Source organism: Corvus hawaiiensis, chromosome 8 (genome assembly GCF_020740725.1).
Source record: "Corvus hawaiiensis isolate bCorHaw1 chromosome 8, bCorHaw1.pri.cur, whole genome shotgun sequence".
Taxonomy (NCBI): domain Eukaryota; kingdom Metazoa; phylum Chordata; class Aves; order Passeriformes; family Corvidae; genus Corvus; species Corvus hawaiiensis.
Genome location: NC_063220.1, coordinates 21,885,948 through 21,902,996, shown reverse-complemented (window position 1 = coordinate 21,902,996; position 17,049 = coordinate 21,885,948). Strand labels below are relative to the sequence as shown.

At 38.0% G+C, this 17,049-nt stretch overlaps 1 protein-coding gene across 2 annotated transcripts in view; it reads right to left on the bottom strand.

Annotated features, from left to right (window-relative positions):
• The window catches only part of ADK (adenosine kinase), a 274,629-nt gene that overhangs the window by 27,998 nt on the left and 229,582 nt on the right, over positions 1 to 17,049 (bottom strand). For both annotated transcript variants that reach the window (XM_048311027.1, XM_048311028.1), the window contains exon 9: positions 13,336 to 13,450. In XM_048311027.1, coding sequence (XP_048166984.1) covers positions 13,336 to 13,450 — 115 coding nt within the window. The remainder of the gene's footprint in view (positions 1 to 13,335; positions 13,451 to 17,049) is intronic.

Below are 17,049 nucleotides of genomic sequence, written 5' to 3'. Positions count from 1 at the left end.
TACATTTGTATATTCAGGATAAAACAGGAAGAGTGGTGCTCTCCTTCTGTAGCTCTAAGCTTTCACGAGCAGGCCTCTGGCTCCCGGTTAACCCAGGGAGTCCATGAGTGCCCCCACCTGCAGAGAGAGGAGGGCTGTCACTGCCCACCAATGTATCTGATCCCAGAAAAGGGTGGGCTTCAAGCCTAGCCTATAGAGTTTGGCTTGGCCTTAAAGAGCCAAACCTCCTTTCTCTTTGGTATCAACCTCTAACGTATTTTTATTTTGTTATACATTTCCCTCAGCTATTTGAGATCACAGCTTCACATACTCTCATCTTCTAAACCAGTGCAGTGTCTCCTCCAGAAGCCAACACACAACACATATCCAGTACAGACATCTAATATGCTTTATACTTTGTCCCTTCAAACATATGTTTTGACTGCACACACACAAGATCATTTTATGTTTTCTATATGTTACTTTTCACAACAAAACAACTGTGCCTTGATTTTTGAAATGTTCAAGCTATCTAGTCAAGCAGGAAATCAAAAACAGTTCTTAGGTTTTTTTATATTTGGTTTTAGCCAAGTAAAAATGTCAGTGCAAAAAGCAGATACTTGTATTTCATGATGTGTCAGAAATTAAAAGAAAATCGCATTTTTAACATTCTACTAACTAAAGTGTTTTACTGCTCACAAATGGATTTTCGTATTTTTGTAGCAAGTTACAGCAGACAATAGGTATTGTAATCTAATCCACTGCAATTGCATAGTTTTGGACCAAATAGCTGTTGATAAATAATGCAAGTATTAGGTTATTAAATTTTTTACAATTAGGTGACTAAGAAAGCGATTTATTGCCTTCCGTTATACCCTCTGTTAATAAGATCGTTGTTGCAGATGTTCATGTATGCTGCATTGATGTTTAATGGTGCATGATGCTCTAGGTGGTTCCCATAACCTTGCTTTGTCTACTATGAGCTGACTCAATTGATATGATAATAGAGAAAAGAGGTCTGAAACAAGCTGGGCTGTACTGGCACAATTTGCATAACCTTTAAATTTGCCATCACTTGATAGCCAACTGCTCCTAAAAATTCTTATTCAGTTGTCAGTGACGACAATGTACTGTACAAACAGCATTCTGCAATTGGACAGGTGCGGAGGAAAGAGAGGGCATGCACAGTTTACTGCACTGTTATATTCTACCAGGAAATGTACTTATTATCAAATTTATAAAGCCAACAATTTGGAGTGGAGTTCTGCAGTTCCATTTTTGATCAATTGCTATTAGACACAACGCATGGTCTGGCATCTTTTCAGGTTCACAGTACAATATCACAGGGTCACATTACAAGGGACATAAATATTTGGTTCCATAGACTCCTCTCTGATTTAGTTTTGACTGCTAATCACTGGGGCAGGCAGAAGAATCAGGACGAATTAGGACGGCAGTGGGGGGCACAGGGGTAGCAGACTACAGCAAACAAAATCAGTGTACACAGCCTCCCAAACTTTAAATCTGGTGTCACAATACTCTGTGCATTCTTTTTGAGCAAACGTTAGTATTATATCATTCAGTGGGTATAGCCAAAACATAACAATATAAAAACGGTCCATGTTTACCCTGTTCACTAAACCTGCTGTCTGCATATACTCTATGACAGATCTGCTTACTTTACTGTCTTCATTATTCATAACAAAGAAAACAGTTATGGTGAAAATAAGACTGAGCCTACATTCATTCAAATGGGACCAACTACCTAAACATTATTTCTGTGGCATCCAGAGGTTTATATCTTAACTGCCACTTCACAGTCTATAATATGCTCAGGTGTGTCAAGGCCAGGTCATTGGTATCAGACTGACATGCACAGCCTACTCTTCAGAGGTGGCATCTAAATAATTTCCACTTTGCATTATCTCTAAAACCTACTGTGGAAATCACTCAGCCAAACTGATCATAAGATCTCACAATTCCACTTTTAGACAATTAACCATTTCCAAGCACTCCAATTAACCTCCCACATGCCCTCAATGTTCATTCTAGATGTTTTGTCATCTTACACAAAATAAATTCCAAGTCCCTAAAGTCAGGCAAAGCAAGACCCATTCAAATCTCCCCTTTGTCTGCTTTTTCCACCAGCCAGGATCTCTGCTCTGTCCCTCCTGGAGCTAAGGATTTGTCTTCCATTCAGCCATCTATTTCCCACAACTTTCATTGTCTGCAATTGGACACTACAGCAGAGAAACTTCTAATCAAAGGGCCAGTTCCTCCAGTTAATTTTCATCCAGGGACACCACACATGCCCACATTTTACTCTCCTTCCATTCTGTGCGATTATTCTATGGAGACTATTTGAACAGGTGAAGATTAGAGGCTTGAAAACATAAGTTCCATCATTTATGGCAAAAGCATGACATGGATAGCTACAATTTAAACGTTTCTACAATGTTCATTCAACTGTAATCACAAGATGGGAAATAAAATCTCTAAATTAAAGATGATAGGCTACCAGAGTCTGTGGGGCACCTTCTGAGTACAGGTTCTGCTGTTCAAACTCCTCTGTGATGATCTGTTATGAAGTGAACTGCTGCCTAGAAAAAAACACGCTAACATTGCCAAAATAATGGAAAAAAATATCTCCTGCAGAAGATAATCTGTCTAGGTGCCAGTGGTCAAAGGGTGCAGTTCTTTGTGCCCCTCACTTCTACCACACAACAAAGAAGACACCTCCAGGTAAAACGTGTTATCAAATCTTTCAGATTACATAAAGTTCGCTTTTTCTCTAACCTCCAGGTAGACTAAAAAAATTGAATCGCAGATTCCAGACAAGGTACAACACACAAAAAGACACACAGATCAGTATAATACATTAATATTCATGAATGTTTTAAGTTCTCCATGACCATAATCAATATCCAATGAAGTTAATGAGATCTTTCCATTGATTTCAAAAGACACAGGGTTGAGCCTCAGAGACAACAACATCGCATTCTCTCAAGCACTCCAGCTGATAACACACGCTTTGATAATTTGCTTCCTCCCGTCCAGAATTTCAGGAATAAACAAAAGAGATGTTATTTTATTTCAAACTGGTTTTGTGGAATGACCAATATACCATTATAAAGGTCCATATGGAGCTTTTAGTATCTTTAACTGAAGAGCAGTCAAGGCCACAATAGTTGCCCACGTTGTTAACCTCAGTATGAGATCCATAAATGAGACAACTGTTATTTATTTAAAGAAACACAAGAAAGGCCTGAATGTGTCATCCTCCCAAAAGGCTGAGATTTTGTTTTGTTTTAACTTTGGGCCCTAGAAAGCAGTGATTCAAACTCTTATGTCTTCTAACATATGTAAGCCCATCCAATAGATTTAAACATTGGTAAGCAGAGTTTTCAGTTTAAACTGGCCTTGACCTTGGGCAGTGTGACATTATCTGAAAACCATTAATGGTCTGAAACTAAAGTAAAAGCTCATTAATAAAAGCAAAACCATACAAAGGTACAAAGGCAAAACAAAAAAACCAACAACCCCAAAACAACAAAAAAAGGAAGTTTTATTAAAACTATTGATCCTGACCTAGGGCACTACAGACATTGATCTTCCCACATCTTCACAGGAAAAAAGAAGTTAACCCAACAAATGATTGATCTATTATGAAACCTGCTGAACAAGCCATACATTTAATTTCTTACAATGAAAAAAAATCATCACACCAAATTAGGATAGAGAGAAAATCTATTTCTCAAAAATTACTGGTAAAAAAATACTATTGGATTAATTTAATAAATCAGACATCCTGTTAGTATGATTCAACCCTAAATGTTGGGAGGTGAGAAGTGTATACACTGTAAACCCTTAAAGCACAGGTTTCAGATTTTGACTCACTAAAGCATATGTTTTTAAGGAGAAATGGCTAGTGTTCAATACTGAGTATTTCAGGAACATTAAATGAAAGCACATAAAAGGACAATGATGAACTTTAAACTTAAAGCATAAATTTAAGTAGAAGTGTCTAGGTATTTCCTATGAAATAGATTTGGATTTTCTTCAGTTTTTTCAAAAACTCAGAAACATGTATTTAGACTGACATAACACTGCAGATGTAGAAACAGCTGCTGAAAGATTGAAAAGTCACCAGAATTCCCTGTTTGGTGTACATGGAGACGGGTGGGTAGGTAGGTAGGTGTCATTTTCGGAAAACAGGGATAACCTTGATAAAGTTGCATCAATTACATGTATATGTGAAAAGCACAATTTAAATTTGGAAGTCTGATACACTTCCAGTGCTTCTCAATTACTGATTCTGCTGTTTCACCATTCTTTTAGCTGAGTTCTATAATAGTTTTCAGCATATGAGACCATAAAGAGTTTGTTTCCCTTCTGACAGTATATCTGTGGCTCTGTCCCCTAGTTCTCTGCTCTTTGCTTTTCAGACATCATTCTACAGTACAATCAGCCAATGTTGAAGCTACTTCTATTCCCACTTTGGAACTAGAGTTGTTGTTGCTTGATGGAAGCTCAAAACAAAACACCATGTTTTATGCCTCAAAGGGAGGCTCCAGAGCAGCTTCAGCCAGTTTGCAGATATGGAGCCTCACCCTTGCCTCCCTCCGCGGCAAATGCTGCGCGCTCTCCTCCCATGCTGGCACCAGCACTCGCCTGGGCACTGCGAGGGGCTGGCCCAGAGTGCTCAACACCTCACCAGGCAGATTTCTGTCAGTGTGTGCAGACTGACAAACTGCCCCATGTGGGTGGAGAAGTGCTGACAGGGTGGGAGGAGAAGTAGGGAATGGAAATGTGTGTCCTAGGAGGAGCCATCGACTTCTGATTTTATTCTCAGTTTAAAACTGCCATGGACCCAAGTCTCAGAATCTTGTGCTCTGAGGACCACATAACCACAGAATGTGGTAAGGTGAGCCCTCGTTCCTTCCATGACTGCTCAGCAGAGTAGGGGCCTGCTTTGGCAACCACAAGGTTTAACTACTACCATTCTCTCTTCTCGGGATTTGTGGTAGGCAGTTCTGTTGCTTCATGGTTTGAGCCAACAGAATAATAATGTACTGATGTAACATTTTCTGAACAAATACCTCACAACTCACTCAGGTTGCAAGTAAAATGATACCAGTTTTTAAGTATTACAGCCATTACAGGAGACACCAGAAATTTATGATTAATTAATTCTGTGTGGGTGCTCTAATTGAGGAATAATATCAAAGGGAAGGCCTCATTTCTTAAAAAAAAAAAAAAAAAAAAAAAAAAAAAAAAAAAAAAAAAAAGCAGCACAGCAGGGTAGAGGTACTTTCTTTTCAGAACAAGAATGTCTATTTGGGATTTAATTCATTCAGTTTTGCCCTCCAGAGTCAAGCAAGACAGGTCTCCAGTAGTTAAAGAGCTGGTCCTAACAATATCCCCCTGCCTAAGTCCAGTTTCAATGTTAGCTCTGTGTACCTGCTCTGGGGTAGCATCTCCTGGCTTACACCACTTCTGAGGGAGCTCTCCAGTGCAGCAGGCACCATTTTCTTGTGAGATATTTAGATTCATTTGGGATAGTAAAAACAAAAGTTGAGTGTGAAGAATGGCAAAAGTTTCCAAGACTAATGGGTTATAAAATTCTTTGTCAATCAATGTAAAAAAGGTGCCCATTTAAAAAACAATCTAGCTTTAATACACAATGATGGGCTCTAAACCACAAATTACCACACCATAAAGAAAATTTGAAGTTACAACAGATAATTCTATGAAAATGTCAGATCAATCATAAGTGGCAGCCATAAAAGCAAGTAAACAGTTAGGAATTATTAAGAGAGGAATACAGAACAAAGGAAACAACAAAATTAAACCACTTTATAAATTCCTCAGGAACCTAAAAGTTGAACATTTTGGCCCCCCATTCACAAAGACTAAGCAGACCTGAAAAAAGATGCAGTGAAGGGTGGCTCAGAGTGTCAGAATTATGGATCAAACACAGAACAAGTAAACAGAATACAAAAAGAGTCTGGAAAAAAGAATTGTGCAGGGGAGGTAAGCAGGAGTTCTTCAAAATCAAAAGTAAAAAAACATTGTACATGAAATGATTATGGGCTGGCCATAAGCAGTTGGAGACAGCCAGCAACACTCTAAAGTGACTGAATCCAAACAAGTAAGGGGATGTATTTCTTTAAATAACACAGACTCCGTGACACTCATTATCACGAGACATTATGTATAACAAAATCCCATTTTGGCCTATTAAGCACAAAGACAACATCTCCAGTTCACAAATCTCTAAGCTACATTTTGCTGGAGTGTAACATGGAACTATTACTCTAGATTTGCTCTGGTTTCATCCTCTTTTACAAGTATCCACTGCTGTACACTGTTGCAAACATCACATTAGAGACAGATCTTTGGTCTGCCTCAGTCCTGCTTCTACTCTTTCACTCTCTATTGCCACTCCAATATCATATAATTTCTACTACCTAAGCAGTGGATTTGTCTACTAATAGTTACGTCTCCAAGAATCCTTTTTAGAATTACAGTATAAAAACTGAATTCCTAAATCTATGTATCTGTGTCTGAGAAACAAAATACAGAAATTCTTCTGTGAAAGAATAAATACAGCCTAGTTCCAAAGAATGGAGTAGGGGTCCATATTTATTGTCCTTTAACAAACATGCATTTTTTTCCACACCTTAAAGGAGTAATTTTTCCTCAGGATGCCAGAATATAATTTGATTGTAGCACCTGAAATTTGAGTTAGGTTCGATATTCCTTACTTCTAGTGATTGTACATGAAAAAGGGATTTCCCATCTTCACTCTCAATTTCTGGGCTAAATTGGTGTATTGACACAACAGACTAGAGAAGACATCCTTTTCTTAAATCAATATGAAATTACTGAAACACAAAGATGTGCCTATATACATATGTGGATACACATTCTTTGAGATGCAACAGTTGATACACTTTTAAGTCCAGTCCTGGATACAGGTACCTGTATCCAGGAATTTAGGTTTTAATAACGTGTTTCACCTGTCTAATAAAACTCTCAGTCTTCCACTCCCACACAACATAAAAGCATGAATGGTCTCAGTTACAAAAAGGTATTACCAGCTTTGCTTTTCATTAATCCCTATCAACAAATGTTAATTATTAATTTAGATTTTATTATTTCCTAAGACACAAATAAACTGATTCTTTTGGGCTTTCTGGCTCACTTGTTAAGCCACTAGGAGATTGAAATTTCCTTTTTTTTTAAATCCACTTTTGTTTTTGAAACATTTCTTTCTATTTTGAATATAAAGGGATAGGGAAGAGCGAAAGTGGGTAATGGTGTGAAAAAGAGAGCACATGGTAATAAAACTCAGCTACTGTTTCCCTGTGTCCAAGGTACTTCTCTGGTTTGTATAAATGCACAGGAAGCCTAGCTGATAAAAAAAAGCACTAGTCAAGGTTTTCCTGTCTGGAAGGCCAAGTGTGAAAGCTGTAAGCAAGGAAAAAATAACACCTTTTCTTGCTTCTTAGAGAAGAACACATTATACTCAGTAACTTACAGAAGAGGAGCTGCAAATAGACCCACCATAAAATGTCAGCAGTGTCAATAGTATTAAATACTTCTATGTTTTACAGATAGGCTTACAAGGTAACACATTGGTCTGTGATTGCAGCACAACCTGACAAAGAAAACCTACTGACCTCTGTTTAGAGTGAGCTATATGCTTGAACATCAGCCCTCTCTATTCCCTTCAAAAAGCATACACCATCATGCTATTATCATTTAAGAATGGCTCTTCAAATCTCTCACTTCCACAATTGTGATAACCCTTCTTAAACAAATGGTTTAAAAAAATCTCCTAAAATACTTCAGATCTAACATAGCCTTACAAAGTAAAAGGAGTTTCATAATTCAGAAAACATACTATTATTTGTCATTATTTTAATTTAGATTAGGTTATAGTTCCATTCAAACATAGAAACTTTTGATTTATGAACATATCTGCATCTATTACCATAACAATGGTTGTACTGGGTGACACCAACAGCCATTTATCTCAGTTTTCTGTTTCAGATAACATGTAGCGGCAAACGCCTAGAATTTCTTCAACATCAAAAGCTTAGAAGGCAGACTCTAAAATTTGGTGACATTGCAATTTTATTGTGACATATTAACTTGGCTACACTGCACAGGCTGTTTAATTTATGGACTGGATAAAACAACAACAACACAGAAATCTACAAAACTATTTCTGTATGCACTATGTGGTAGGTGCACTAAAAAAATTTTAAGATGAACCTCTCTCCTTTTACCACATTTGCCAGCACTGCTAATAGATTCCCTGAAATATCTCAAGTAATATGTCCCAAAAAATGAAGATTTAAGTGGTTAGTAAGCCTGACCTGAGCTGGCTTTAATGCTTGAATCCTTAGAAAAATCCATTTTTACTGCCATATTCTGGCAAATGAGGTTATTACAAACATGCCCTTAAATAGAGGTGGTCCTGCAAACATCAGGGGGAAAAACGAATGGAAAATTCTATGTTCACCCCTGAACATGCCAGATTTCATCATTCATAACTTGAAAAATGCTGAACCGATTTTCTTTGAATTTGGATTGTTTTTCTTTCCTCTATTAAAGCTATAAAACAAGCCAAGTTAAAAGTTTGTAGCTTCAGCTGTTCTTGAATTATGCAAATATTTCAATATAAAAGCATTTTCCATTGCTGAACTGATTTTGCAAAGACTTTCTAAAGATTTCCCTTTGGGCCAAGACCAGTCATAAAATGTATCTGACTAGAAGTAATTTGTTTAAAACTGTTATGAGCAACTCTGTAAAAGGGATGGCTTTCACAGCATTTGATCCTGACAAACATTAGAGCACATGTATAGATATCACATACATGTTCCTGCCACAGCTTATGATTTTTGGTGCATTTCTTAAAAGCTCCAGCTGCTGAAATCAGGAGACTGCATGTGTTCATTAACTTCCCCTGCTCTCTCTGCTTATGTACTTGTGGTTACAGCAAAAATCTTGAAATGTATCTTATAAGCTTAGTCAAACCTCAAAACTCAGAAATCTCAGGCCTGGTAAGAGGGATACCATGGACAAAGCTGTGGTAGTGGGAACAGAGTCTTGACAGCCAAGTAATTCCCAGGATGGATGAGGAGCATCCACACAAGAAATTAACTGTTCCTCAAATAAACAAGTCCATAGATCCCATTTTTTTTGAGCAAGTCCACAGATCCCATTTTCAGTTACCAGTCCCTTTCCAAAGCATAATCCTCTGTGCTGCAAGGTTTTGTCACAGGTGCCTCTCACAGGCTGTTTTTTCCAAGAGAGTTTTATCAAAATTCAGTCATGTTGGGGACCAATGCTAGAGAACATTACAATGGTTTTGTCTGTACTCTTCTTAAGTCACTGAGAAGGTCCAACACCTTCAAGTTTTTCAGTAAAAAGATAAAATTTGACATCACCAAAAAATGCACCTCTGGTTTCCCAGAGAGGCTGCAGGTAATTCCCATCCCTAGAAATGTTCAATGTCAGGCTGGACAGGGCTTTGAGCAACTTGTTCTAGTTGAAGATGTCCTTTCTCATTGTGGGGGGTAGGACTAGATGACCTTTAAAGGTTCCTTCCAACCTAAACCATTCTATGATTCTAGGACATGGAGAGGAAAACCTCACACCACAAGAATTTGCTTGTGCTCAGTAGAGTCTTATTAGAAAGTGACAGTTCATTTAGTCAACACTTCATCTGCCACAGCTCCTATATGCCAATCCTAAACACTCCTTTCCTTCCCTCTAAAACACACTGATCACACTCAGCTTGAATTTGAGCTTGCCTCTTCCTTGCAATTATTCCTACTGACAGAGAACAGGAAGGGAGGAGAGAGAAAAGGGGCCTTGGGGCTGGAGTACTGTGATGGAGCAGATACGAACAGACAGCAGAAAGACCCAATGCGCTTCATGATAAAGACAGAGAAATTTTTCCTCTGAAAACACAAATAATTCCGACAGCCAAAGAAAGTGGACTGACAAATGGGAGTGGCTTAGACTGAGCCTGCTGATGCAGTTTTTGCTTCTCACTGTTTCCATTATCTGCTCCAGCTGTATGGACCTCTAAGCTGCCTGTCAATCCATACCTGACTGCCTACAGCTTGTGGTCTGCTTGAGGTGAGCCACCAGTGTTTTAGGCTGCCATTAAAACAATGTTGTATAAATTGCGGCAATTCATGAGAGGACTAAAATCTTTGCAGTATGGCTAGGCCAGATTTTTGGAGGAAGATTTTTTTTCAGCTGTCTCAGTCTAAGTTCTCTCTATCTCATCTGCAAGAACTATATTCTCCAATCTGTTTGGTCAATCTTTTCTTTCGGTAATAAGCTGTGCCTTTCTGCCCTATGCTCTGCTCCTCAAATACCTGTTGATACTTCCATTCTCTGGCATGTCCAGTTGCCACAGTCCTCTCCACATGTGATGACCAGCTGTATCTGGCCTTCTTCATATCACACACACCTCTACCCTGCCCTAGAAAGTCCACGTCAAATTTTCAGCATGTATCATTCTGTGCCCCTTCATGAATAGCCTGGCAATCTGCAACAACCCTTTTTATCCATTTTATTTCCTCTCCTTCCAGCCAGAATGGTATCCAAGTGTATCCCCTCATTATTTCCATAACCTGATCCTCATTCAACCTACACATAACTCTTCAAAGAGGTGCACTCTCCTCTCGCAACCCAGCCCCATGGCTGCCTTGTCTTGGAACATCCTTAACAGAGCCTTTGACAGAGCAAACAGAGCTCTCTTAAGGATGTCCTCACAGCCTCTGTGCTGCCTGTCTCATTTTACCATGCATGGGACCAGGGAGAAAGGAAAGAAGGATGGGGGTGGCCATCCGGCTGCGTCTCTTCACAGGGTGCAGCCTCATCCAAGCCAGACACGCTTGGCCCTCCTGGTTGCCAGGGCACTCCTGACTCATATCTACCTTGCCACTGGCCAGGACCCCCAGGGCCCTTTCCACAGCGCTTCTCTCCAGTCTCTCCTTCCCCAGTCTGTACACACAGCCAGGGTTGCCCCATCCCAGGTACAGAATCCAGCACTTGCCCTTGTTAAACTTCATATGGTTGGTGATTGCCCATTTCTCTAATTTGTCAAGGTCTCTCTACAATCTGTTGAGGTCTCTCTGCATAAATACGTTAACATAAAAACACGTCGTTGTTCTTATTATTAACCTGGACAAAATATAAAGCAGAAGGTAAGAACAAGCATACCCAAATCCATAGCTGACTTTGCAAATACTATTTTTATCTAGGCACAAGCTCTTTGAGACTTTACCGTTCCCTCAGAAAGGCAAGATAAACAAATACACACACCCTTTTTCAAAAGTCATACTCCTGTGCATTAGAAAAAAGAAAATAATTTTATACGGGTAACTCCTAAATGCAGTAATTATTTTAAAGATCATTTAGAAACTTTTATACTTTCCACTGTGGGTTTGAAACCTAGACCTAGTTAGTTCTGAAAGAAGTGTGTTAGCAGCACTCTATGCCATTCTCTGGTATCATCATACGTTAAATTAAGGGACATATTTTCCTTCTTCCATTATTACTTTAATGTGAGGAGGTGGGAAAAAGATGGTCCATACCAAAGGAAGGGAAAAGGGGGAAAACAATAACAAATTGGTATCTCTTTTGAGAATTGCCCCACAGGCCAAACATTTTTATGTTCTTAATCATTATTAAATGACTTAACATGACACACAGAGCCTGGCGAATGATTGCATCCTGACATGAGAACGAATTACAAATGAAATGAAAGATCAAGCTGTATTAGAAGACTGCCTCTGGGAAATGAAAATCTTTAATTCTCTTTTATTATTGACATTTATTTGGCTGCCATGAATAACAACATAGCAAAGAGATTCAGCTATGCTTGTGCACTGAATAGCTTATCCCACGGCTCAAAACTGCCTTAACATTTATCATGTTTGCTTTTGTAGCTGACACCATTGCACACAGTCTCCATCCATCTCACATTTATCACGCATATAAAGTGCATTCTCTAATTTAAGTTCATTTCATAGCGAACAAACAGCTAAGATTAGCAAGTGTCAGTCCCCAAATAAGCTCCCAGTTGTAAAAATATCAAAGGAGGGATTAATGGATTTGTTAACAACTCCAGTTTGAAGAATAAAAAAAGTACTCAGTGAAAATTAAATAAGAGCACAGGAGGGTTACATATAAGGTTTAGGTTTACTACATTATTACTTGCTCATGGATAAAAACATTTTTATACTGCTATTTTTCAGTCAACTGTAAAATACTCAAGTGGAGTGCCTCCACATGGGCCATTCACATTACACTGTAACTTTCTGGAAGGAGCACTTCCATCATCATTCAGTGAGATACACATACCCAACTCTCAGTGACTGGTTTCTATTTCGTTTAAAACCATTTGTAGCTAACAAAATAGGGGAAGCAGCAAACTATTGGAGAAATAATTCAAACTGCTGCTAGGAATGATCTATATAGCAGTGACATACCTGCTTAGTGCCTAGCCCTGAAGCCACAGTCTGAAGCCAATTCTGATTTTGAGGCAAATATCGTATGAGTTAGCAGCAGTCCCTCAGGTGCAAAGCTTCCTCTACTTCACTTGATTTCCAAAGGAGGAATTCAGCCCAGACTAATAACTTACCTTGTGAAGGAATGAACTACTAAAATGGCTCGCCACAGCACATGTTTTTAATAGCTTTATTTAGTCTAGAAGCATAGGTGGACAGAATTAAAAAGACTGTCAAAAGGTAGGCAGTCATGTTTATAATGCTTAAATCTGTGCGTCGTACATCATCAACTTAGACAGCAGAAACTGCTTGTATCCCTGCTAGAACACCTTTTTCCCCACATACTCCTTTGAGAATTGAAGAGCAGACGGCTGAGAAAAGCTAAAGTGAGACTTTCTGCTCAAAGCAAAAAAAGCCTGGAAATTCACTTAGTACTGGATTTCACTTCCTCCTCTTTGCAAATGTTTAAATATACTACACTGTTGCACAGCTGTTCTCAGCAGGCACAGTGTATTCTTGTTTGCAGCAAAGATGGCTACACAGATAAAATCTCAAGTCATAAAAATCTGAGTAAAACCAACTGGATCAATATTTTAAATCCATGTTATAAAAATGTTCATAACTAAATTCTCAGGCACTCTGGTGAAATAATAACTTCTTAAATTCAGACTCTTGAAACAATTAAAAGCATAAAAGACGAGAAAGGTGGAGTAACATCAGAAGGCAAACATTCTAACTACCATTTAAAATTTGTATAACCACAACTTGTAATTGATTAGCCAGAATATTTACTGTGGAGATTTGAAAAATATACCTGTAGCCAATATAGTGTCCTCTTTGCCCTGGGTAAAGACTACGATTCGCTGCCTTTTAGTGTTCACCTTTGGCAGGGCTTGTGTCTTCCGGGCTATCTCTTTAATGTCTTCAGTCTATTAAGAGAGAGAAAGAAAATTCTTGTTACAGCATTCTGGAGTGGTGAGAACTTTATTAGCAGATCAAAGACTTATTTTCTTACAGCTAGGTATAAAATAGACTTTACTGTCAGTAGAGGAAGATTTTTAAAAGGAGGAATACTTCATTCTCCAAAGGGTTTATGTAGTACTAAGAGACCATTGTTTTTAATCTTGATAATGATAGTTCAGCTATTCCAACCACTGCAAGACTGCAAAGCTAACAAAGGAATTACAGAGCATTTCCTAATGAGCAATTAGTGGGTTTCTTTGCTGCTGACTGGATTCTAACCATACCTATCATAAAATTAAAAATAAAATTGGTAAGAGAATACTTTGGATAAACTCTAAGCCTGATTTTCATCCAATTTAGCCAGGTTTTATATTATTATAATACCTTTGACTTCAGCAGGCTTACAAATACTTTCTCTAACTTCCCTACAGTAACTGGTCCCATCAAGCAAACTGTCCACTGTAGCACTGAGAGGGTGTGCAGCCCAGCTCTCACTAGCTGGTTGCATAATTGAGATGCAGGGAAGCAAAGGGCAAAAGGTATATTCAGTGGGGCACAGAACATGACCAATTTTCTGAAGGAAGGCTCAGCTGCAAAAGTTTCAGAAATCTTTGCTTTAACAGGATGTTGTACTCCACTGTGCATGCAGCTGCAAACAGAGAACCTGGCAGACTGAACCAAACCTCTCATTCATCCAGTGTCTTAGACACCAACAAGTTGGGAATGTTTAAATTAATGCAGCAAACTCTTAACAACACCACTTGTCATTGGAATATTAGAATTTCTATTCTCACACTTGCCCTATGATCTGAAACACAAGGGTTTCAATTTCTAATTGACTTAGTTTTCAATCTGATCTATAATAGGTATTTCTGTTATTTGTATTAGCATCAAAACCCTTTATAACGCTATATGGGAAGCTTCCATTCTCAGATTTATCTCAAGTCAGTCAGTTCTACAAATTAACTTTGGTATATGTAATCTATTTCTTGCCGTAATTTATATATTTCTTCTCTTTTTTTCTTTTATTTTTCTAACATTAGGAAAGGAGTATGTATGACTAATTATTCTCTGTGCTATTTACTGTGTCCCACTTTGTTCATATCTGTGTTAAATAACACTGTATTTTTCCCCAGTTTCCTCTTTGTAGAAGGAACTGTAGTGAAACTTGGTGAGGGCCTAGCCTTGAATATAGGAAAACATAATAATACTTTCTGTATTGCTTTGTGTACTGTTCGTTATGCATCCAAACTCATTTTTTAACACTATTGCTATTACAGACAGAGAATATGCCTGGGTTATATATTTACCAGCACCCCTTTATGTGAAAATTATCTACCTCTTCTGCAACACTTTTAGTCTCCCTCTAATTTCTTCCCTAACCTGGATAGTCAGTGAACCCATTGATTTATACACATTTGGTAAACATGAAAATAGTTTCCCTTTACTTATTGGTCTCTTCACCTCTTTTTAAAATTCTCTCATGCTTTTAATTTCTATCTATGATACTCTCACTTGTGTTATTTCTTCCTTCCTCCTGCTTAGATAGTTAGTATAACTTTTAGAAGGTAATGTCTGTTACCAGAGAAGAGAAGAACTGGGGACAGTAACAGTGGCTACCTTACCACTAATTCTTAGAAGGCAATGAGTCTCTTGAAGATGCCAGAGAAAAAAATTGAAATCGCTGCTCTTCTGTTTTTTAAGAGGTTTATGAACAGCAGATATCAGCTGGTGGCACAAGCTGTTGAATATGGAACGGATGAAGAATATAGCCCTCCAGTTTGGTAATACATGGGCTTACCAAAGGATTACCATACGAAGGCTAACCTCAATTCTGAACTACTTCAGGCCTTGGTAATTAAGAGATCTACAAACTAGAAACTGCAAAATAGCATCATGAAGATCAAAGGAAACTGGGAAGAGGTGTTTAGTTTTTTTTAGTAGGAAGTGGCTACTAGTGACTTTATTAGGCACATTTTCAGTGGAGTAAAGCAGGCACAGAAATCAAAGAGCTTGAAGATATTTATAAAATGTATTTACATGCACGATGAATTTTAAAAGGAAAACTATGAAGTTATAATAGGAGAAAATGGCATGACCAAGAGATGGTTTCTTCAGCTTAAGGAAGAATAAAGATTAATTTAGATGAAGAAAAGAGGACCCCGAGGAAAGAGATTAGTGAAGAATGATGGTAAAGATGAAATAAAGTAGACAGGGAAAGAAAGTAAAAAGCATATATGTTTTCAGGAAGAATTAAATATATATAATAAGCATGTAACAGTAGAAGGAGAGTATTTAGGGCAAAAATGTAATTTTTTTAAAAAAAGCAGAAATTTTAAGACAGAGTGGTTCGGAGACTTCTGTCCAATTGTGCAGACTTTAGAAGTAACTGAATAGTGTCTTCTGTGAAAATTAACTTTTAACCAAATTTTAGCCAAAATTACTTCCTATACTAGTTTTTTTTCAAAGTAAGAGAATAAAATAGAGCCGCAATATCAGTGTTGAGGAGGCTTTAACTTTTGCACAGTTCTTTTTTTGAAGGTACAGCTGTGACATTTTACAATATGTGAATATTTACAGCTTAAGACTGCAGAGGTACTATGCCCCTTATTTCCCTGTCAGGCAAACATCATGAAATGTCGTCATCTCCTATTTCTGTTCAGAATAAATAGCTGAAATCTATAATATTTATTTAGCAGTGACTTGTACCTGCCCAGTTACTGAGTCTTTCTTACACGTCCTGTCCCTACAGACATGGCATAGTGGTCCTTAAGCCTCTATACATGCCCTGAATTCACAGGATACTCCCACACACCCAGTTATATACTTAAATCTGATTTAACAAAGCTGACACACAAATCTCACTAAAGCATGATTTGCCTGTTGATGCTGCACCTGAAAAACCTCACATGTGGCACTCATTCCAGCAAGTAAGTGGGATATATGTATGTGAAGAAAGCATATCAGATATCCCAGGATCAGACAAAGGCATGTGGAAAACTGCATCCACTTAGAACTGCTATCAAACTGTGTCTTCTGATTCCTGCCTCTGAATAGATACCCAATAGCAGGGACTGCCATAGCCCTGACCTAAACAGGCATAAATCCATGGAAAACAGTGGACTTGTGCAGTGTACCTCGTTAACTTGAAGACCTAAATCTGGTCCAGGGTAACAAAACTCTCTCTAATATGGTTCCCCAAAGAATATGTACTTGCAGGAGACCTCTAACAAGAAAAGTTATTTTACATGGCAGCTGCTACTAACCTCTTAGATATTGACTGTCCCATTCATTTCAGTTTACTTGGGTTGACGGACAGAACTGAACCCTAAATTTTATGTTTAAAGTAGTATTTTGTTTTCCTAATTTCTACATAGGTAAACAGGAAGCTATCTTTTTGTAAAAGCAAAACCTCATAAACCTTTGTAATTTGAAATTTATTAGAAATGTTGCTATACTGTATATATATAGTCTTAAAATGTCACAGAACATGAAATTAACAAAAAAACCCCAACCCCACAGTGATGCTCTCTAGGAAGAGACAATATCAGAAGTAATGTTCTAG